This window comes from Fundulus heteroclitus, chromosome 9 (assembly GCF_011125445.2).
Source record: "Fundulus heteroclitus isolate FHET01 chromosome 9, MU-UCD_Fhet_4.1, whole genome shotgun sequence".
Classification (NCBI taxonomy): domain Eukaryota; kingdom Metazoa; phylum Chordata; class Actinopteri; order Cyprinodontiformes; family Fundulidae; genus Fundulus; species Fundulus heteroclitus.
The window spans coordinates 32,133,322-32,156,792 of NC_046369.1; the positions used below are offsets into that span (position 1 = coordinate 32,133,322).

General features: G+C 42.8%; 1 protein-coding gene across 1 annotated transcript; it reads left to right on the forward strand.

The window, feature by feature from the left end:
- Positions 1-8,658: 8,658 nt before the first annotated feature.
- On the forward strand, positions 8,659-23,116 carry ndnf (neuron-derived neurotrophic factor). The gene is made up of 4 exons (XM_012861257.3): positions 8,659-8,957; positions 17,359-17,553; positions 17,955-18,079; positions 20,934-23,116. The coding sequence occupies exons 2-4, from the start codon at positions 17,360-17,362 to the stop codon at positions 22,328-22,330; spliced, it is 1,716 nt and encodes a 571-aa protein (XP_012716711.1). The 5' UTR covers positions 8,659-8,957; position 17,359; the 3' UTR covers positions 22,331-23,116.
- Positions 23,117-23,471: the final 355 nt, after the last annotated feature.

The window sequence follows — 23,471 nt, forward strand, 5'->3', positions numbered from 1 at the left end:
GCTCGTGATGTAATGCTCCTCCTGGTTTGTCCTCCCCATCCCATCCTGCCTGCAGATGGGAAACAGAGCAGGGAGCGCGGAGCCTCCTCCACTTGTTTCTGCCCCCTCATGGCTGTGTTTACAATGAGCATACCGCGCCTGGAGCTGCTTGCTTCTAGAGTTTCACTAAAAAGCTCCAGGACAGACCCCCGCCTGAATCTGCCAGTAAATGGAGAGCCTAAACCTTTGCTCTTTGTTTATCTCTCCCTGTCCCTTGAGTATTTCAGGCAGCGGCAACGCGTTGCCCCGTTGCTGTATTGCGGGGAAAAGCCGGACGCTGACGACGACTGCTCCCTTATTGGATAATGAGAGGAAGTTAAACACTGACATGACGTGCACTCCTCACTCGTGTTCTCTTTCATCTGGTTTTGTTTCTGGCTTTTAGTCCTCTGAAATAGCTTTTGAAGAGGAAGAGAGGATGAGTAAATGAGTCATTTGGAGGATGGTCCGATTTCAGAACAAGCAAGAGACTCATAAAACCTGGATTCCATGTTTGTTTATTCCTTTTTCTCTTCACCTTTCTAGTTTTCTGCACCACCTAAACCCAAGCAGGCCAAACTTTCCAAACTTCCAGGCCTGCTTTTTCTTCTATATGAGCTGATTGTCTCATCTGCTGAAAGCCAGGTGGGTACACGACGGGGTGAAGCGCGCGCAGCCCGGTTTCCTGTCGCCATCCTTTCCTCCCTCATTCTTTCCCTTGAACCCTAACCTCTTGTCTCCTCCTCCTCCTCCTCTCCTCGGCGATGATGCCTTTAATATGAGCAAACGTGTTTACTCTGAGCAAGTGTATCTATAAGAGAACACGGGAGATGTGTTCCATCTTCAGCTGGGTCAGAGTTCGAACATTGTTTGTCCTCCTTACTTCCTTTGAGAGGAGGCAGGAGGGTGAAATGATGGGGGGGGGGGGGGGGGGGGGGATGTTTGCAGACAGGTTGTCTGAAAAAAGCTCCCAGCTCTTCTGAGTTAATGATGAACTGAGTATTGGGTTGACAGACGGCTAAAATGTTGCTACTTTTCTGTTTTCTGTTTTTGCTTTCTCGTCGCACTAGTTTCATATCATACCACATATATGTTCACCATCTGACAAAGATAACCGGAGTAAATAGAAAAGACTGTTATCGGCTAATGATTTTACTATTATGAGAAATCATACAAGCTTCTTTGTGAATGTATAATTGGCTCCTTTGGTAAATCATGAATTCACTGTGATAGGTTTAATTTCACCAGCCACACCAAGGTCTCATTGGGTCCAGATCTTTATAGTCAAGACATCTCTTTAAAAATAAAACCCATCTGGCAACATGAAGTAGACCAAAAGACATAAAAAATGCATCACATCAAGCGATCTAAGAGAATTTTGAATTCAGGTGAGAAACAAAGTCACTAACATTTTCAAATCTAGAAAGACTCACAATGTCATTTCTGTCTTTTGGACTCCAGTGAACCACAGTGAAACCCATGAACCACAACTGGAGCGAAGATCCAAAAGTGCCCTTTTATCTGTTCTCCCCAGAATAACATTTAAAGTGCTACGCTCCTCACTTTCCTCAGTTACGGTCAGAATTTGTGGTTCAACAAGTAGAAAGAGGCTGGATAAAAATGGCATCCATGAGATCCAAGGTGCTGAGCAAAGAAAACACAAATGCCCTTAAATCGATTTTGCAAAAAACAAACAAAAAAACAAAATCTTATCTCAAGCTTTCGAAAACTCTAGTTTGTATTTTCATGGGTAATTTTTATCTGCCTATCAACATTAGTTTCATGATCTGAAATGTGTGACAAAAAAGAAAAAAAATTGAAGAAATTTGCAGGATGGAAAATACTTTTGTGTGTTTCCGACCGATAAGATGACACTTCCCCTCTTGTTGGCATTTAATGGATTACCTGAGGTGCAGGAGGAGTGTAAGGGGATCACCTCCACCTCAGCATGCAGCAACATCTTATCCCCCAGAGCAAACAAGACGTAGGTCAGAGTACAATGACTCTCAGGAGGTTTCTGTTGTTCTAGAATGACCTGGTTACATGAAAACAGCTACATAGGACAAATACTCCTTTAAATCATAAACACGGCCGTAGGTTTTCATTACACCTTTAGTATGAGGTATTAGTATGAAAAGCAACACCATCAACACGTCATCCTTAATGGACGACGTAATATACAAAGAGACAAAAAGCCAGTCCTCCCATTACAGAGATAAATAAATAACAAATTACAGCAGAAACCAATTTTTTTCCTCATTTACCAGCAGACTTGATTATTTTTTTATATATAAGGGGGTTTAAGATGGAAGTAGCAACCAGTAGCCGCTAATTTAATCACTTGATTAACTGATCATCCAAGAATCAGGAATCTTTATTGTCATAATGTGTCACCATAATGAAATTTTTGATAAGGCAGACACCAGCTCAGAATGCACATAATTACACATAACACACACACACAAACAACAAGACACAATCTTTCCAAGTCTATTTTTTTTAACAGTTGACTGTGCTGGTCAATAACCCTCCCTGAGCGACTTAAGCGTGCAAATAGTCTTAGCAGCTAATTGACTCATGTTCAAGTCAAAAATGTTAGACAGCAGCCAGTATTACTGATAAAACTTTATGTAGTTTTTTTTTCTTCAGTCTGAAGCTCTTGTGCATACAGGAATGTGTTCACATAAAGCTAAGATGGAAGCGAATCAGCGATAACCTTCGAGAAGCAATTGTTGCTACTCATGGAAAGAGTTACGTGAGTAGCAACATCCAAACAAGATGAAGTCCATCTTTCTGCGGTCAGAGCGATTGTTCAACAGGAAATTCACCACAAGATCAGACGGTGCGATTCTCATAGAAATGGCTAAGAAGAAAAAAAAAACACACCTTTGATTTTAGAGACTCCAGCTGGCGTGCCATATGTTAAGGTTTATGACATTGTCATCAGAAAAAACCTAAGTATGACTTGTTGAACAGGGGTAGCTAGCTAAACAGCATATATATTTTAAAAACACAATCTTACAGAAAAGCTCCGGGTTATAATATTGTGTTGTATCATTACATCTGAGTTAACCACAAAACGTCTTGACCAATGTCCACTGAGTGGTTAAGATCAAAGTAGAGATGTTTGGTCATGACACATCAATGGGAAGGAACGCCTCAGTCCAACTCCAAAGCATGGTAGTGGAGGGGTGATTATCTGGGCTTGTTCTGCGTCCATAAAACCTAGGGCACTTGGCAGTAGGGCTGGACAATAGAGAAAAATAAGCATATCAATAAAATAGAAATCATATTAATCGATATAGGAGATAGGCACCAGCACCCCCCGCGACCCCATGAGGGATAAAGCGGTTCGGAAAATGGATGGATGGATGTATGGATTAATCGATATAGACAATTATCAACAAATTTGAAACATATATTTTAACTGCTGCCCTGGCCATTTTATACTGTTTCTTGGTGTAACGGGTGGCATCAATGAATCTCTAGAAGTCATTCAGCCAGGTTTCAATGAGATCTTTTATTCTGGGGGAGAAGAGTAAAAACAAATCAACTTCCTCTTCAACACACTCTCCCTGCACTCCAGCACCACAGCAGTGAGAAACAATTCTTTGAGGGAAAAGGGGGAAGTGGAGGAGCTGCGAGGGCTGGAATGAACTACGGAAGCCCAGGAGACACATATGAGGCAGAGAGCAGAAAGGCGAGCGCCGCAGGCAAAAACAACAAATAAAAATAACTGAATGAGATAAAATTCACAAATTCTCAATATAAAATGAATTAGAAATAATAATTAAAAAAAATAATATTTGTAACTTTTTATTTAACCAACTTTTTACCAGAAATACAAGTATTTTAAAAATGAAAAAGAACATGTGCTCTCTGAACTCTTTGAAGGGGGCGGAGCATTCCTTGGTCTGCGTTTGTGATTGGTTTGGAGGACGTAATATTAACTTACATGACAGGATGCTAGAATGCAAAAGGAAGGAAAACTGTTCTATTGAACTTTTTATTGACCCTTTTTTTCTATCATCGATATACGTCTTTCGATCGATATATATATATATATATATATATATATATATATATATATATATATATATATATATATATATATATATATATATATATATATATATATTGTTATTGAATTATTGTCCAGCCCTACTTGGCAGTCATTAAGTCAGACCATGACCTCCTCCTCCTCCTCCTTCTATTCATGTGTGAACATGTCCAAATGAGTGACGGTCACATTGTGTGAGAACTTTGCACTGACAATTTTTGTCTTTTTTAGGTTATAAACGTGAAATTACTGTAACTCAGCATAATGCCATTCAACTGAGCTCTGCTTGGAGGTGAAGAAAGATGCAAACTGTGAATGTTGGAGCCATGAACCTTGTTAAATACGTTCAGTTAGTGAACTATGAACATGAAGGAATTTCTTTTCAACCAGGCTGAGCTGAATTTAGAACTGGTTCTTGTTAACGTCGATCTGGCACAACGCTGGAACTTGACAAGGATCCCAAACAGAGCAGCAAAGCTCAAAACATTGAAAAAAGAAATGACCAAATCAAAGTCTAGATCTCAACATGTTTGAAATGCTCTCACATGATCTTAAGAAAGGTGTGCTGTGGAAACCTCAATGAACTGAAGCAATGTTGCAATGTTCCTCCACGACGATGTGAGTAACCGATAAATGCAGGTAAAAATACAGAAAGGTGAATTGTAGCTCATAGATGTGAATCATGGGGAGTAGTTATAGGGTTTCTTCCTGACTATAGATCATGGTTGAAATGTGAAGCACCCTGCTGCAAAACAGCCCCAGTGACCACAATGGAGATCTTCTCCAAGTCATTCCATCTGTGCTATAGATTTTCCGCGGTGTGGACACATTTTCAAAATTAAGGGATGTAGCACCACACGTCCATATCCCTGTGCATATTTGGGGACTTGTGAAGATACATGCCCCGAGAGCAGATTTGTTTTCACAGCTGAGTGGCGGGGCAAATCACATGTTCAGTTTGGCCTGTGTTTCACAGTGAAGAATGCTGCAGTCATGAGGTTTAATATTCATGACCACCAGGGATAAAACTTAAGCTCACATGCACCTGTCTGAAAATCACATGGAGAAAAAAAAGCGGGCTTAAAATTGACTACATCTACCAGCACATAAATACTGTGCAAAATGTATGTGAGATTTCCAACTTGTGCTGCGTTGTAATCAGAAACTTTCCTTTGTTTTATTTGGGTCTTACGTCAGAGAACAACACAAATAATTACTTGGTGAGTTTTGGCTTGCAAGTGTGAAACAGAAAAGTGTGGCATGTTTCTACACCAGCTTTGCACATCTGGATGTGCAAAACAACTCAAGCCCATTCAGATTGGACAACCAGTATCTGAGAACAGCAGTTTTCAAGTCTTGCCAAAGATTCTCAATTTGACTAAGGTCTGAATGTTGACGGGATGATTCTAACAACAACAACAACAACAAAATCATCCTTTGGTCTAAATCATTCCACTGTAGTTCTGGTGGTACGTTTAGGCTTGTTGACCTGCTGGACGGTAAACATCTGCTCCAAGTTGTAGTCCTTTGCAGCCTTGAGCAGATGTTTACTCAGATTGTTCTGCATTTGCTATCCTGTGCCTGCTCAAGAAAAGATTGCCCACAGCATAATGCTGCCTCCACTGTGGGGGTGGTGTGTTCAGGGTGAAGTGGGACGTTGGTTTCCGACATGCATAGCATTTTACGAGGCTTTTGTGGAGCGCAAAATTTATAGTCCACCTACCAACAAATTATCCCACCTGAACTAAGGATCTCTGGAGCACCTCCAGAGTTGGCATAGGCTTTTAGGATACGTCTCTGATTAATGTTCTTTGTATCTGGCCTGCCAGTTTTAGGTGGACAGCTGCCCTTGTTTGGTATAATTTCTACCATGCCATTTCCATTTTCGGATGATGTTTAAACTGTTCTCTGTGAGAAGTTTATAGCTTTGGATACGGTTTTATAAATTCAACCAGCATGGAAGTTCTCCACAACCTCATCCCTGATCTGTCTGCTGTGCTCCTTGGTCTTCACGACGCTTTGTTTACTAATGTTCTGTAACAAATGGCTGTACTAAAGAGAGGAAGAAGAGCAGTTGTTGGGCCTTCTTTACCAGGTTGGAAGAAGGTCCAACAACGCCTCTTCTCCGTCAGGAAACTGAAATGGACTGCACTTGCCCTGTAAAAAGCTTTTACAGGGCTACCATAGAAAGCATTTCATGTCTCAGCATAAAAGTGTGAAATGGGAGCTGCATGGTGCTGGAGAGGAAGGATTTGCCAGCACAGGGGATTGTTGAATTCCATCTATAAGATCTGCAGATGGTTTATGCTGCTGACATATCGCCACAGACCCCACCCATCTGTGCATTGCACTATTTTGCTCACTTCCATTTAATGCATCAGAAACATTAAATCAAAACCTAATTGACTCAAAAGCAGCTTTTTCCACAAGCTGAAAGGGCTATTGCCACTGCTGAGAAGTTTGTGGTCTGTTACATGTTACATTCACCCTACTGGTAATGCCTATTTGCACACTCATTTCTCAGGAATGTCTGATTGCACAGTTCTGTAAATGAAGCCTTAGGATTGGTGAACAGAGTTTACTGCATGCATGAGTACACCATTGAGGGAGCGGTGAGTGATTAATTCATATGAATTACACGGTAATCAATATCATTCAAAAAGGGGACTGATATCAAACTAGTTATTCTTGGTACGAGTCTAAAGGCTATTTGCATGCTTTAAGCTGCTCAGGACATGTGTTTGGTCAATGCAATCAGCTGACTTCATATATATACGTGTGTGTGTGTGTATAATATGTTTGTTGTGTCTGCGTTTTATATGTTATCTGTGTACATCCTGAGCTGATCTGAGTCAAAAAGAAAAAGAATTACCATGGTAGCAAATGGTGACAATAAGGATTCTTGATTCTAAGGAGGGAACAGAACAGCTGGATTTATACAGTTGTTGTGTTGATGCCTCACAGATTGACCCTATTAACTAAATAGGTGACTTTGTATGAGTATTAGAGAAAAGAGGGCTGAATACAACTTTATGTCACTCTTTTAGCATTATTATTGGTAAAAAAGTAATTCCATGCAGTGCAGTTATGCACTACTTTGTGTTTGTCTTTTACATAAAGAAAACAATAAATGTCATACGCAAATATGTGTGGTTTCAATGGGACAACGTGAGAAAAAGTGCAGGGGTTGGTAATACTAAAGCAACACATATTTTAAAAAAAATGCAGATTCCATGTAACAAAACACAGTTTATTTCACAATTTATTTTATGTATTTTTCTTTCTTTCTTTTATTTATTTTTTTTGCTGTGGTTACTTTTCTAAACGCTAGACGTCGCTGTTGTATCAACACTGTGTCCTCGGTCTCCGTGCCTCCGCTCCGCATGCTGACAGTTCTACACTAATTAAAGGTCTGGGATCAGGAATATCGTTTCCCATTCTTTGATGAGGATACACGTGTTTTTATAGTTACCGGCGCACGTTTTCCCAAATTCACCTACTTTACTTCCAGACTTGCTTTGTGTTTAGATGCTATTTTCTGAGGCATCGAGCAACCCAACGTGGGTCATGAGTGTCCATGCATGGAGGCCGACCCAGACTCGGGTTTGGTTCTGACGAGCCTGGTTAATGCATGGCGTGTAGATGAAGATACCTGCAGCTGAATCTGCAACCTGCACTCCGCTGCTGCGTGCAGCTCTGCAGGAAAACGGCCGCATCCCCGAAATCTAGACCTCATGTCCTCAACAGCTGGAGCCCCATCAAGGCTACTAAATCGGGGGGTGGCTGGGAGGGATTCCTTTCCGAGACTCTTATCTTGGATAAATGTTTGCTTCCCCTGCCCAGCTAACAATAACAACATTTTATGGCTCGCTGGGAATTTCCACAGCTGATCAGGAAGAAAAAAAAAAAAAGGCAGACGTTGCGTCGGTGCGGTGTGTGCTGGTTGCGTGTGCCAGAACTAAAGTACAGGCTGCGGTGATTGCGTCTGCGCACACACCCAGGTATCAAGAGGCCCGTGATAAAACATGCCCGCACCGCTGCAGCCCCGAGGCTTGCGTGACACCGGCAGGGTGCTACTGCTTACACCGATCATTTCCTGGGAGCATCCGAATAAACACAGGAAGGATACACCTCTGTCTGACGGGGGGAATCCTTCTATTTCTGTATCTAGTTTTTTTTTTTTTTAACATGATGACTATATTTATCAATTATTGTTATTATTTACCCCCCACCCCCATTTGATCCTAAAGTTTGGGATCCAGAAGCGTGAGCACTCGCCTCTTTCCTTGCCCTGCTCCCTTGAAGGAGCGGGCTGATTAGGTGTCCTGGAGCGCGGGGAAGAGGAAGAAACCCCAGAAGAAGAAGAAGTTCGCACCAGTTTTTGCCTCCAGTCCAGAGGAGGCTTCAATAGCAGCGGCGCGGCAGGGGAGGGACGCACTGCCAGCATTCGGGATACCCACTCAGCCGCACACACACACACACACACACACACACACACACGTACACACACACACATACACACACACACACACACACACACACACACACACACACACACACACACACACACACACACACACACACACACACACACACACACACACACTCTCTATCTCTCTCTCTCACACAAACACACGCCACACACCCCTGCCCACTGGAGACCAGTTAAATCCGCAAGAAAACTGCAAACGCGCATCAGAGCGGTCGCCTAATCCGATTGATCGGTCCAGACAAGACGCGTGAAAACTAGAGGAACTACTGGACACCACAGAGGACAACTTGCTCTTTTGAATTTTTTTTTCTTTTCTTTCTGTGAGATCGGGGTATTTTTTTATTCTAGGAGAGTTTTGGCAACAAGACGCACCATCCTTAGAGAGAGGTAAGACTCGCGTGAAGATGTTCTATTTTTTTTATATTATTTTATTTTTGCTTAGTTTGCTTTTGGTATGTTTCCTTGCGTCTTGTCCAGAAGCATTACACTAGAAACAACTTTTTCCACCCTTAACTTATCTACGAAACTTTTCTGCAGTTTCCTTTATGCGGTTCTCTCTATATCAGACCGGAGCCGATCGGGCTTCTTGTCTGGCCATGGGAGACGGGGAGAGGAGGAAAAGAGTGGTTTTTGCGGTTTACATCTCCGGGAATTCAAAAGTTTCAAACGCATTTCAAATCAAGCCCCGGCTCGCATGCTGTTTTAATTTGAGCTTTATCTTTGGGCTTGGCACGGCAACACACGGTGCGGATGAGATGATGAACTTTAGAAAAATCCTCTCGCCTTTGTGCTTTCCCCCCCGACGGACGGGTTCCCATGCTCCCAGGGGTGACCCAGCACCCAATAAAAGGCGATTTATCATTACGCACAGGACGTCTCCAAACTCCATGCGCGCTCCGGGTGATTTTCTCCCCTATCATAACTTTTTAGCAGCCGAACTGTTTCCGAAAACAAGCCAGACTGTGTAAAAGATAACTTCACCTTGGCACCTATGCTTTGGCGCACCTGTGAGAACCCAGTCCCGCATGATCCCGAGCGTTTAAAGAGGTCCAATACTAAAAACACTAACTGTTGCAAGTTAATGGATATATTTGGTGCAACAATTTGCATCCCTTTTATTTAGGTAGGCGTTAACCAGTAGTTCTGAGTAGAAATTTTACAGCCTTAACTGCAACAAAAAACTTGAATAAATTAGTCACAATCCGACCAATTGCTGAAATATATATGCATCAAAATTCAGATCTTTTTACTCAGATTCATCGTTAATAACTACTCGAATGCATTTAGACTGGAAATAACTCTTCTGTTTTATGTAGACTAAACATTTGGATACAATAGGTAATGTTTGCTAAATTATATCTAATTATTCAAAATGAAAGGGCAGAACAATGACAGCTAACAGACAACGGGAGAATCGCATGTCTTCAAAAAATGTTCATTCCAGAAGAATTTTCCCCCAATATACATTTGAAACCTGCGACTTTAGATCGATCAAGTGCACTGGATGAATACGGATACAGCATCATAGCAGCTGTTGGTAGTGTGCACACACCTTATATAGATGCAGAAGATCTCCTGTCTATAACTTTGCTGGTTCCTCATTGGCTGTAAAAAACAAACAAACAACGACAACAAACAAAATAACTAAACAAGCACATTCGCTGTTTTTTTTCCAACAAGGTCTGCTTTGTCCTCTGTTGTTGCAAAGAAAGAAAACCTAAGATTTGGCCGGTGATTATGGCACACAGCATTACTGAAATCTGTATTAATACTATTCCCTCCCCTTAGAAGCGCAGATGTGGGTTCATTGGCAATACATGCCTCAGGGCTTGTTAGCTGTCAGACCTGCTAGCATGTTGAAGAGGTGTCGCTGAACTAGATAAAGGTGGACGCAAATTCAAATTCTTGGTCCGACACGAAACGTCGCTCAACCACAAGGCTTACGACAGTTCTTAGCGTTTTAAGTTGAAACGTCCGCTCAAATTAGAACATGTTAACCTTGTCGTTGTCGTCCGTTACGGATGAAAGTATTGGCTGACAGAACCAACACCTCCAGTTTGTACATAACAAAAAGTAGTGATTACAATTTAACTGAGATCTTACTAGGGTATAAAATTATACTCTTGCTCCGATAAACAACGTTTTTCAACAAGGAGTCTCATGACAGCTCCAAACATTTACTAAGTTGATATATTCATTCACATTACAACCCACACAAACACATGAGCCGTACCGTTCTCTGCTGGACTCTCACTGAACACTACTAACATGCAAGCAGTTTAAAGGGCTAATGTTAGACCACCTTATGTTTTACGGTGTATTTTATTATATACACGTCTTAAACAAAAAGATCTTAACATGATTCACTTCAGATCTATGACACTGTGTGTTGTGTTGGCTGTCTTTCGTCTTATCCGGTCTATTTCAGAGCCTCTCTGTCGGTGTTTATTGAGGGACATATACCCGGGTAGTGCACAGGGGTTTGAATAACTGTATTTCACCGGGTGAAGACACACTGACTACCCTTTAGCTTTCTCCGGAGAATAAATCATGAAGAAGGATAAAAAGTGGTGGTTAGGGAGGGTGGGGGGGGGGGGGGGGGGGACAGTCCTAAGAGTCTGTGTCGCATACCGTGGCTAAACCATGATTTGCATATGAAAACTTGGGGAGTGAAAGAATTCCACCAGTGTTGCTGCTGCAGCCGCTGAGGTGACAGGTTTCTGCTTGTGTATACATACGGCCTCCTTTACTTTTTGTCACATGTCCAGAGTCAGTGCGTGCAAATTTTTTATTTCCTAGTTAAATTATTCATTATATCCCATGCGCTCCTGACCCCCCCACCAGTCCAGGGCATGCTCACTATGCAAAACCCCTTATTATTCTCCCTCAGATGGACTCCTTGCACCCGCCGCTGAACAGGCTTTTTCCAGTGCTCCACCTATTTGCTTTCCAGTGCATAGACATCATGGCCGTGGGACACGCTCCTTCCCTCTGGATGATGGGCAGTGTGTGGATGACTTTCCCATTCTGAGGGCATTTTGTCCTGTAATCTACAATCACCCTTTGCAGTCACAGTGCCAGCACATCAGTCAGATTCCCCCCAGCCCTCAGTTCCATCTTAAAAAGGCTGTTTAAAGCCACCCAACCCCGCTCAGAGGGACATTCCAGGATGCAGTGCGGAGGCCAGGTCCAGGGCTGGACTATGCAGAAGTAAAGAGAGGGGAGGAGAGGGTTAGAAGAAAACCGAGCTACCCTTTCCATGACGCTGTGGTGCCAGTTAGCGGTTCCGATCATGTGCACGCGGCTCAGAAGCTCAAACTGTGAGTTATGTTGTGGATGGCGAGGTGACAGCTCCAGAGTGATGATGTAGACTTTACACAGAGGGTGGAACGGTGCAGTTTGATGGTTTGGATGCACTGCACACTCGCTCAGACACAAGATTAAAGTCTCTGTTCTTGGCTCCAAGTCCACACCAGAGTCTCTACCAAACCATTAACGAGCTGTTCTCGGTGTCCAAGAGATCCAGACCTGATTTGATTTGGCCTGTCTATTGCGCAGGACCAGGTCCTGTGCAGTTTTGGACTATTGATCCACCCTTCCCTTCCCCACCCCCCATTCACCACTACAATCCCCCCGTTAGCCATGAAGTGACAGCGCCGATGGAGCTCTGCTCGGCACCCACCGTAAATCTGCCCCCCAGACTTCCTTTAAGAAAGCACACACACACACACACACACAGCCTTTGGGTCCTGTGTGGGCCCCCGCCAGGCGTCTTGTAGGGTGGAATCCGAAATGTGTCTTTGTTTGTGTAAAAATTAAACTGCCTTTTATTCCCTCCTGTTCTGTTAATGAGCTCCATGTGGCAGCAGGCAGACGGTTTATCCATATTGACAAGGAGCTGGAAGGAAAGGGGAAAAAGGAAAAGAAAGGTTGAAAAAACGTTATGGGAGAAATGGGAGGTTGGGGCAGATTAGTTAGCACATGCATGAGTACATACAGCAGGGAGGATAAGTATTTAAAATGCAAACATTTTCCTTGGTAGATACGTATTTTTAATTGTCCTAATTGACAGAATTCACACTGGATGTTGGCAACAACCCAACTCAACCAATCTACACATACAAAGAAATCAAAGCAAATAAGCTCATAACTTATTTTCCAATAAAGTAAAATGAAACAAAGAGCAAAAAAAAAAGAAAAGAAAGTAACTGAAATGTGTCAGAATATAGAAAGTAATCAGTGCAGATTAATATAATTTGGTTTAGTCCTACTAGACGGCCTATAAAGACTTGCAAAAGAGGCATGATGGGTACAAGCAATGGGTTCTCTCAAAAATCTGCAACCTTATTGTTGGCTATATTGGCCTGTCTAAACCTCTGAAAGCTCCACTGAACCGCTCAGGGGCCATAATCTAGAAGTGATATTTTACCATAAACTGACCATTACACAAGTGGTCTGAGGAGAAATTGGGATAACTGGTTGTCCAAGAGCCATATGCCACTCACAGAAAGCTCCAGAAAAACCTGGAATTAGTAGTTTTTCCACAAAAATAACAAGTAATGCATTCAACTGCACAGGCCTTTATACCTTTACTGCACAAGACTTCACTGCTGAAGAAAAAGCACAATGAAGCTTGTTAAAAGTTTGCTCCAGCACATTTGGTTTTCATGCCATGCACCATGTTTTGGGGGAGAAATAGCACTGTACATCTTACCTTGAACACCAAGCTAACAGTTAGGTTTAGGGGTGACGAAATTAGGATTGGCTGTGTTTTTAGCTCATGGTACTGGCAGAGACCTCACAGGACTGAAGAAAAGAATAAATGGAGTAATGCGACCGGATAGGAATCTGTTGCCATTTACCAAGATGCTGAACATGAACCGAGGATGCAAGTAAATGACCCCAAACAGACAGCCAAGGAAACGCTCAATTAGATTTAGACATGAATAAATACATAAATAAAGGATGACAGAGTAGCTCAGAAAATTAGGGCCTGTATATGATACCCCCAGAACCTTCAAGATATAAACAAGATGCTTAGAAGAGTCAAAACCACATAATTTCCATAAGAAGACATGTTGAAGCCGTCATTATCAAAACCGGCATTCCTATTATGCATTTCATAAATTTCAGTAAGCATTTACAGCTCTTGTTTTCTGTCATTGCACCAGAACACACATAACCTTATCTACATTGTACATGCATGTACACCATACGTGAAAGCTCTAAAGCAAACAGGGATTTGGTGTGGCCCCCCAGCTAACATTTGTATGCTTGTAATCAGTCCATTCATGCTGAAAACACAACCTTCACACACGTGCACAGACTGGTCAGCTAGATAAAATTGTTTCACTGTTGTTGCGTGTAATTGATATTCACTTGCTTAAGTCTTCAATCGATAATGAATAATTTAGCAGGGAGCTGATGTTGCAAAAAACGCTGCATCCATTTGGAGAGTGTAAAATCAAAGTGGGAACGAGTATGTTTTTTTTTTTTTTTTTTTTTGCTTTGCATATGATTTGCTTCGTAATGACCCCCAATCAGAGCGGGTCAAAGCTGTTAAATTCTTTTGAGGGGGTAACATTCCTGAAAGAGAAGATGTGGAGTTCATAGTTTAGCCCTTTTTTTCTGTTACTGTAGATGTTCAAAAGACAGTCATGGGAAAGAAAAATGACGACTGAAGTGCTGCGTTTGTCCTTTAATCCCATTACACGGGCCTTTTAGGCTCCAGAGTTTGCCCATTATACTCAGGCAGGATATTTTTTTTTACATCCTGAATTCCTGTTGATTCCCACAAAAAAAAACAAAAAAAAAACGAAAGCTATAAATATATAAATAAGCAGACTAAAAGCAGCGGGGAAACGAAACGAACGCAATTGCGGGTTAGTTTGTCTTAAAATTGTTTGGTCTTCACGATGGACTCGCTCTTCTGTGTTCTAATTAAACATTGCACTTTATTTCTTCCAGATGCTGCTTGTTTTTAACGCGCCGCGCTGCTAGGTCAGTTGCACGACGCGAGAGGGGTGCAGGCTTGCATGCAAGAGCCGCTGCGGCGGAGTGACTTGTGTTGACACGGCGTCGATCCGTGCGACTGCAGTGACCCGTCGCAGCTGCTCTAACATTCAGATGTCATCCCTCTGCAATATAGGGCATATTGCGATGAAGGAGCGAGTGCCTCGGTGTCTGTGGGAGAGGTGTCACACATGAGGAGCGCTCTGAAGACACCTATCAAATGTGCTAATGACAGGGGTGATAAAATACGTGAAACGTGAGCCTAGTGACATCAGCGTATTGGCCACAGTTGGCTCAGGAGAAGGGGTCCTGGCCGTGTCTGTTTGGTGTTTAGAGATGTTGGAATGATGGGCAGCTCAGAGCGGCTATGTACATACCGCCTCCCTGCTGTCTTGAGTATTAATAGACGCGTCTTTGTTCTAACTGACATGCGTAGTTTTTTAAGCGGAATGAGACAAGCCAAGGCGATAAGGATCTCCGATCTCTGTGTGAGTCAAACCTCAAAGTACCACTTAGGCGGTTTTTTTCCTTTGCTCTGTGATGTCTGGCGGTACAACAGGAGGCTTGGCTTAGACAACAGCCAAGACCGAGACACTGACAGGAGCTGTCGGGGGAATTTTTTTCCCCCCCCTCCTTTTGTAAAAGACGACCCTAATGAAGAAATCAACATGCTTTTTTTCCGCTGGAGTTCCATCCTCATCACTTTAAATCCTCAGGTTCTACTAAGCTGCTCCAGTTTAGCGTGACTGTGAAAGACAAGAAATTGCAAAGACTTAAAAGGGAAAGATGTGTGTGGACAAGTGTTAAAGAGATTACTTGCTTGATGAAAAAATAACTGAGATCAACAGTAAGACACCGACAAGGGCGGGAGTCGCAGGAGAAAGGGAGAGGGAAAGGGGTCATTAAAAGGACACGATCCCACTAGTAGTAAATGGCAGTAAAGTATCTGGGTAATCTGCCATCATTACACTGATTAAATCACCAGGGATTTGGCGTTCCCATCAGCTGCAATCAATGGGGCAAAAATCAATAGACAGGGGATACATGAGAGGCTCTGGGCCACGGTCAGCTGCACCTCGCCCTGAGCACTGCTCCAAGTGCGGACTGCGCCACCAACGTTTTTATATTGGAGTCAATAAAAGTTAAACGACACGCACTGGAGGATTTTATGTTGAGGGTTTTGTGAAATACTGCAGTGAGGTTCCCGGTGGCACTAAGTGATGTCTTTTTCCTCTCACACGTTCCCATTTAAATGATGACCTATTCTCTTTCAGGCACCCGGGGTACTCGTTAACGCTCCTTATGCTGTAATTCTCATTCAGAAATGAAGATTTCTCGTTGTGAGAATTTTGTTCAGGAATCCAATTTAAATGCCATAATGAGGTGATACCAAATAGCTGCAATCAAAGAATAGGAAAATCATAATGGAGAACTTCAGCTAAATAAATAACTATTTTGGACAAACTGTAAGTTATTGAAGCTAACATTGATAATATGATAACTTAGCCATGAACTATTTTGCTAATTGACTTTGTGCAGAAGAACAGAAACTTGAACCATCTCTCATGCTTGTATGCTAAGCGACAAACCACAAACAGTTGTCAAAAGATTCATTTGCCTTACCTTATCTTAACACTGAAAACAGCAACAACTGTATATTTTGGTGGCTTGTTAAAAAAGATTTAATGTAGAGTTGGTTTCAGTTTTAGCAGGAACAGCATACCCGCCGACCCCCCCCCCCCCCCCAAACGTGCTTATTTAAAAAAATTTATATTGGAGCTGGCTAAGTTGGCACAACAGTAGCTTTGCTTTACTAGAATGTGATGTTTGGACTTTAAAGAAAACAACATTTTGGTGAGAATGTTGAAGAAATATGTAGATTTTTTTTATGACATCTTGATTTGCTAAACAAGAACAGAACCATTTAATTGCATGTTTGAAGTTTTCTTAGATTTGCCCTTTTCCTTTATTGAAACTATTTAGCAAACTGACCGGTGACTAGATATTAGGGGTGTAGGCCTAATGCATTTGGTTTGTGTCGCATTCTAGCTCATGAAACAAGACACAAAATGGGGATCAAAACATGGTTTTAGCTAAATTTCTGAAAGAGAAAGTGATGATGCCAAAAGTGTAGCTAAATATGCTATTTTTAATGGTTTTTCCTCCTGAATTCTGAATGTTTCACAGGTTTTACCTAGAATGATCCATTGTGTTAGATTTTTTTAAGAAGAGAAGATTAAATACATCCTGAACTCATGAAAACTGTGAAGAAGCCCTTTGGTTTAATGCTGAAGCTACAAAGCAGATGCTAATTTTCATGACGCTAGCAACTAGCAGCTAACAACGGTATTCTCACAGTGCCTACAAATCATTCTTATCTGGTTTGTCACTATTACTTCTTTCTGCTGAGTACCCAAAATGGTACAAAATGGTTTCGAAGTAGCAGAGGCTACTTTGGCGCTTTTATGATTGTCTTTAACACTGTTAGCATAACAGGGCAACTCAATAACTACGTTCTTCCTTTCTAACTGGAAAGTAAGAGTCTGAAACATGGATACAGGGTGTCAAGCTTGAAGTATAAACGTTCTTATATCACTAGATAAATTAAAATCACATAATACAGTAGACTTGATGTTTCACCCCCTACTGGAAAATCATATTTCATTTCCACACAAGGCGATTATTGTTATATCAGGACATGAAAAAAAAAAACTTATGAGTTATGTCTTTAACCGTATACAATATATGTCTGCATAAACTTCTTTGTGTATTTCAGAATGAGACAGTGTAAAGGGTGGAGCTTGGTGCTGCTGATGATGCTGGGCCTGGGATCTTTGGCCCAGAAGCTGCCTACAAGAGATGAAGGGCTTTTTCAGATGCAGATCAGAGACAAGTCGATGTTTCATGACTCCTCCGTCATACCAGATGGGGCTGAGATCAGTGGCTACCTTTTCAGGGACACGCCCAAAAGGTGAGCGCATTGAAGACACTTACTGAATGAATGAATGACATAAACCTCCTGACTAAACTGTCTATTTTTCATCAAAACTTAATAAAAGCTACCTGGTGCTGGCGACCAATTTATACTAAACATGGAAGAAAATATTACACTTGTGGACGGGTTCTTCCTGTAAATAAGTAGGAAGATAAGATGTTTCTCTGTAACACGACCTATGGGGTTGATGCAAAAATGAATAATAGATGAGAGCGTCAGTATGCTCAGAGGGAGAGTGAACAAGGTCGACAGTATAACATTATCCCCTTGTTCTTCAGTGTTGCTGTCTTAGATGGCTTGGGCACATTGTTTGGATAACATCAGACTATAATGAATTCTAAATGCCAGTGTTCATTTCGGGCCTATTATTTCCACAGGTACTACTTTGTGGTGGAGGAAGACAACACCCCCTTGTCTGTGACAGTGACACCTTGTGATGCTCCTCTGGAGTGGAAACTGACCCTGCAGGAGCTACCAGAGGACTCGAGTGGAGAAGGATCAGGTATAACTGACATCAGGCAGTGTTGGAAGAGGTTAATGACATGTTATTTGGAAAATATCACTATCCCCCACACATAATTAGCCTGCACGGCAATGTTAGGCTTTGTGTTTGGAAGGGTTTTAATTAAGTCACACTCGTAGTGTCTAGTCTGACCACTAATGAGGCCTGGGCCTGAACCAAACTGGCATCTATAATTTCAAAAGAGGGCTGTTCTCTAGTTCTCTGAATCAAAGCCATTACATCCCTTTACTTAAACAGTTTAAACCCCACTCTCTGCTCTGTCTGACTTCCTTTTGCTTTATTTTTTGCCTTTGTTTGACTCAGTAAAACTTTGGCCATATGGAAGCCATCCGTTCAGCACAGGTGGCCCTACCAGATAACTAAACCAGTGGTTTGGACTATAGAAGTGTGATGTGAGCATATATTTGAATGTTAATATACAAGTACCGGTTTGCGCCTGTGCTATTGTCAGATCGAATAATCCAGAATGATAGATTGGTTAGTCAACTGATAAGTTTATGCAAGCCCGACCTCAGGAGAAAAGAATTTATCACAAACTGAAAGAATGCACAAAAAATCAAGATGGACCATTCTTGTGTGAGTCTCAGAGTACAATAACTTTGTAAAATTGCACTTTTTATACAGAAATACAACAATAATGAACACTATGATTTAATTGGTTGTATTTATTACAGAAAAGCAACCATTATTTGCTGTTAAAATGTGTAATTTATTGGTTAGAACAGTTTCTTATGTTGCAAGCATGTTCTAAAATCAATCTAAGTATATATTTTAAAAACCAAATACCCTAGACTGACTAAGTGTAAACATGCGTTCACACATTTTTTAAGTGTAAAAAGGTTAACACTTGACCATAATAGGCACATAAGTATTCATGCCCCTTGCCATGACACTCAGAATTGAGTTGTTGCTTCTGATTTCCTCTGATTGTCCTCGAGATGCTTCTGCAACTTGATTGGAGTCCACCTGTGCTCACTTCACTTGATTCAACGTCATTTGAATTGGAACACCAGGTCTCACAATTGATATCAGAGCACATCAGACCTCTAAGAATGGACTGTGTCAAGGACAAATCTGGGAATAGGATACACACGTACACACACACAAATCAGCAGCATTGAAGAGATCCCTGTGGTCACTACAGTAGAGTCTATGTGTTCCCCTGTGGAGTAGGAAAACATCCAAAAGGTCAACCATCGCTAATGTGCGTCACCAGTAGGGGTCTATGTTAGAGTTGATGGATAAAGTTGAAGGCTAGCTTTAATTTACCAAAAAACAATTTAGATATTGTTAGACAAACGAGGAACACAATTCTCTGGTCTGATCAAACCAAAATAGAAGTTTATAGCTTTAACTCCAAAGGTCACGTCCGAAGCAACCTTCCTCTTCTGGCTATCAAAATCCTTACTGTGAAGTGTGGTGGTGGCAGCATCTTGCTGCATGGATCCATTTCCGTGGCAGGAGCTGGGTGACATAGAGCATACCCTAAAAACAGCTGAACATTTAAAGATTTTTCGTGATTACCTGCTCAAGAGTGCTCTGGACCTGAGAGTAAGGAGCTCATCCAACAGGACAATGACCCAAAGCACACAGCCAAGATAGCTCAGGAGTGGCTTCAGGAGCATCCTATGAATGTGTTTAAGTGACCCGCGAACATAAAATCTTAAACTGGCTGTCATCTGCGGCTACACATCCAAGTTGACTGAACTCCTCCTATACACGCCTTCTATAGTGTACATGAGGATCCACAGAAAGGAACAGGAGAAAATACCTTAGTACAGTTGTGCCAAGCTTTGAGCGACTTACCTAACAACTGAGGTACCTAAACGTGGTCCTTAAGGCCCTGCATGTTTTCCTGCTGCCACATATCTGACTTAAATAGATGGGTGATAAATTTGCATCTGCAGCTGTACGGCATGCTGAGGAGGTAATGAATCAGTTTTATCGGCGCACGGACACATCTAAAACATGCAGGACTGTGGGCCCCGAGGACCAGGGTTGGGGACCACTGCCTGTAAAGATTTCAGGCTTTGACTGTTGCCAAAGGTACTTCAAGAAACATCTCAAGCCATGGGGATATTTCGGCACTCAAAAGACATTTGAACAGCTTCCAAAAACCTAGTTTAGCCTTGTCATTATGGGGTCATGCGTGCAGACATTAAAACAACAACACTCAAGGCTAGTTTAGGATAAGTTTATACTGTAACAAAATGTGGAAAGAAGGTGTAAATACGTTGTGGTGGCACCACAACTTAGGTTTTCACTTACGCAAAAATTTAGTAGTAGTTTTAACACACCTTCATAGTAGTTGCTGTCCGGTATCAAAGCTCAATACGCTAAGAGTCAGCGGTATAAATCTGACTGTAGAAAAAGGAGCTGCAGACTTTTTTGGTCTTTGCATCCCTTTTTGCTTGGTGTCCCCGGGGGGAGTAGATCTCTGAGCATTAATTTTTAGCACTCCACCAAGTTCACTCTCTGGTTGACAAACATAATATTATGGTTTCTGGGTTAAGCCGGAGTAAGAGCTCGGACTGTCTCTTTCACATACGAGTTACAAGGCGCCTCTTTGTGGCATAAAGTCTCTCGGACGGCCAAGTGAATGCTGCCCTGTGATCTTTGGGGATGTTTGGAATGTAAACATAGCCATGACGCGAGGGAGTTGATCCTCTATAAGATCCATCACGATCTAACCGCTCTAAATTTCTTTTACCTTAGGTGGATGTTTTTAAACCGAGTTCTGGATTTCTGGATTTTTAGGGCATGTTCATGGCGAACTAGTGAAGATGCAACGTCAAGCCAGGAGCTAATGCTGTGTGTTTGCTTTTCTTTCCAGGACAGCCAGAACCCCTGGACCAGCAGAAGCAGCAGGTGACTGTGGACGAAGGCACCGATCTCTTTACCTACAAGGGAAACGACGTGGAGTCCTACATGGCAACCAGCACGCCCTCCGGCCTCTACCAGCTGGAGTTGCTTTCCACCGAGAAAGACAGCAACTTCAAGGTGTACACCACCACAACCCCAGAGTCTGACCAGCCCTACCCGGAGCTGCCGTACGACCCCCGCGTGGACGTGACCGCTCTGGGTCGCACCACCGTCACTCTAGCCTGGAAGCCGACGCCCACAGGCTTTCTGATGGGCCAGCCCGTGCAGTACTGTGTGGTGATCAATAAGGAGCACAACTTCAAAAGCATGTGTGCCGCCGAGGCCAAAATCAGTGCCGACGACGCTTTCATGTTGGCTCCAAAGCCCATCAGAGACTTTAGCCCGTTTGACTTTGTGCACTTTGGCTTTGTTCCCTCCGACAACGGCTTTGGCAAGGACCGAGGCCTTTCCAGCAACAGGATCTCACGAGCGTATTTAGCCAAACCCAAGGTGTCGGACATTCAGAAGGTGTGCATCGGCAACAAAAACATCTACACGGTGTCGAACCTTAAACCAGACACGCAGTACTACTTCGATGTGTTCGCTGTGAACTCGGCCACCAACACCAGCACAGCGTATGTAGGAACATTTGCTCGCACTAAAGAGGAGGCCCGTCAGAAGACCATGGAGCTGAAGGACGGCAAAGTGTCGGACGTCTTCATCAAGAGGAAGGGCACGAAGTTTCTGCGCTTTGCTCCCGTGTCCTCCCACCAGAAGGTCACTCTCTCCGTGCACTCGTGCCTAGATTCGGTGCAGGTGCAGGTGAGGCGAGATGGAAAGCTGCTGCTGTCCCAGAACGTGGAAGGGGTGCGGCAGTTCCAGCTGCGGGGCAAGCCCAAAGCCAAGTACCAGATCCGCCTGCGGGGGAGCCGGAAGGGGGCGTCCACTCTGAAGGTGCTCGCCACCACGCGGCCCAGCAGCAAGCAGCCCTTCCCTTCTCTGCCGGAGGACACCCGCATCAAGGCCTTCGACAAGCTGCGCACCTGCTCCTCCGTCACCGTGGCCTGGCTGGGCACGCAGGACCGCAACAAATACTGCATTTACCGCAAAGAGGTCGCTGACAACTACGGCGAGGAGCAGCGGCGCAGGGAGCAGAATCAGTGCGCCGGGCCGGAGACCCGCAGGAAGTCCGAAAAGGTCCTGTGCAAGTACTTTCACAGCCCGAACCTGCAGAAAGCTGTGACCACAGAGACCATCACGGGTCTGGAGCCGGGCAAGACCTACCTGCTGGACGTTTACGTGGTGGGACACATGGGTCACTCAGTAAGATACCAGAGCAAACTGGTGAAAACAAGGAAATACTGCTAAATGACACTGCAAAGAATAAATCTATTATATAAATATATATATTAAATAAGTTTATTTAACACTAAGTGATATTCTACTAAGAAGTGTACACAGACTGACTACTCATGCAGCTGGTGGGCCTGTAGCAGAGACTGAACTGTTTGTAGAGAAAGAGAAGAGATATCAACCTGTATATTTATGTTTACATTTTATCTCGGGGCGCCCGAGAGGCCCGAAGCGTGAGCTGCTTTTCCTACCAGGCTCATCGTCGTTACATCATGTTGCCAGCGGGGAGGCGGAGCTTCAGATAAAAATCCCATTTCTTCCTGTAGGTTTCTTTGTCCGCTGCATGACGTTTGCTTTTGTCCGTCGCATCCTTCCAGCAAGAGTCACCGAGGCTGGAGGAGACCCAGCGGCTTTCGGCTTTGTATAGATCTGTCATCGCATACTCTTTCCATGTTTTAGGAGAAATTTAAATTATTTTATACTTTGTGTCTATATTTTTGATGGTCTCTTTTTATTGATGACAGTGATAACTGTTTTTAAGATAATTTCCAGTTTTATGTGGAAGTTGTAGTTCAAGACATTCCCTTTATGTATCCCAGCCAGTATTTCCTCTAGAGCCCATCTTGTAAAAGTATACTGTTCTGTGCTGGAGATCTGTGTTATTATCACTGTATCGCTGTGTGTGTGTGTGTGTGTGTGTGTGTGTGTGTGTGTGAGTGTGTGTGTGTCACATGTACAGAGATGTCCTGCCAATATTCATGTACATAAAGCCTAAATATAGAACAAGTAATCCCTGTGTCACCCTGGGTGTCAAGTTCTTTTCACCAAGCAGTTAACATCACATTCACAGCTCTGTGATGATCGAGCACGTTGTGCTTTCTTTTTAACCCCAGACAGAGGCCTGAGACAGCGTTGCACACGTTTCTACATGATAACCCTTAAAATGTTAAATGACACGATCAGCATGCGATAAATCCTTGCTGAACATAGCACATGCACTTCCACCAGTAAAAGATTTCATACTTGCGATTCGGTATAAAATTAAATCTTCAGTAGGTCGGAGGTCTATGTACAGTATACATACAGCACAAAATGTGTATCTGAATTAAGATGTGCACAGAAGTCGATTGGTTCCCACTTATTGAAAACTAATGTC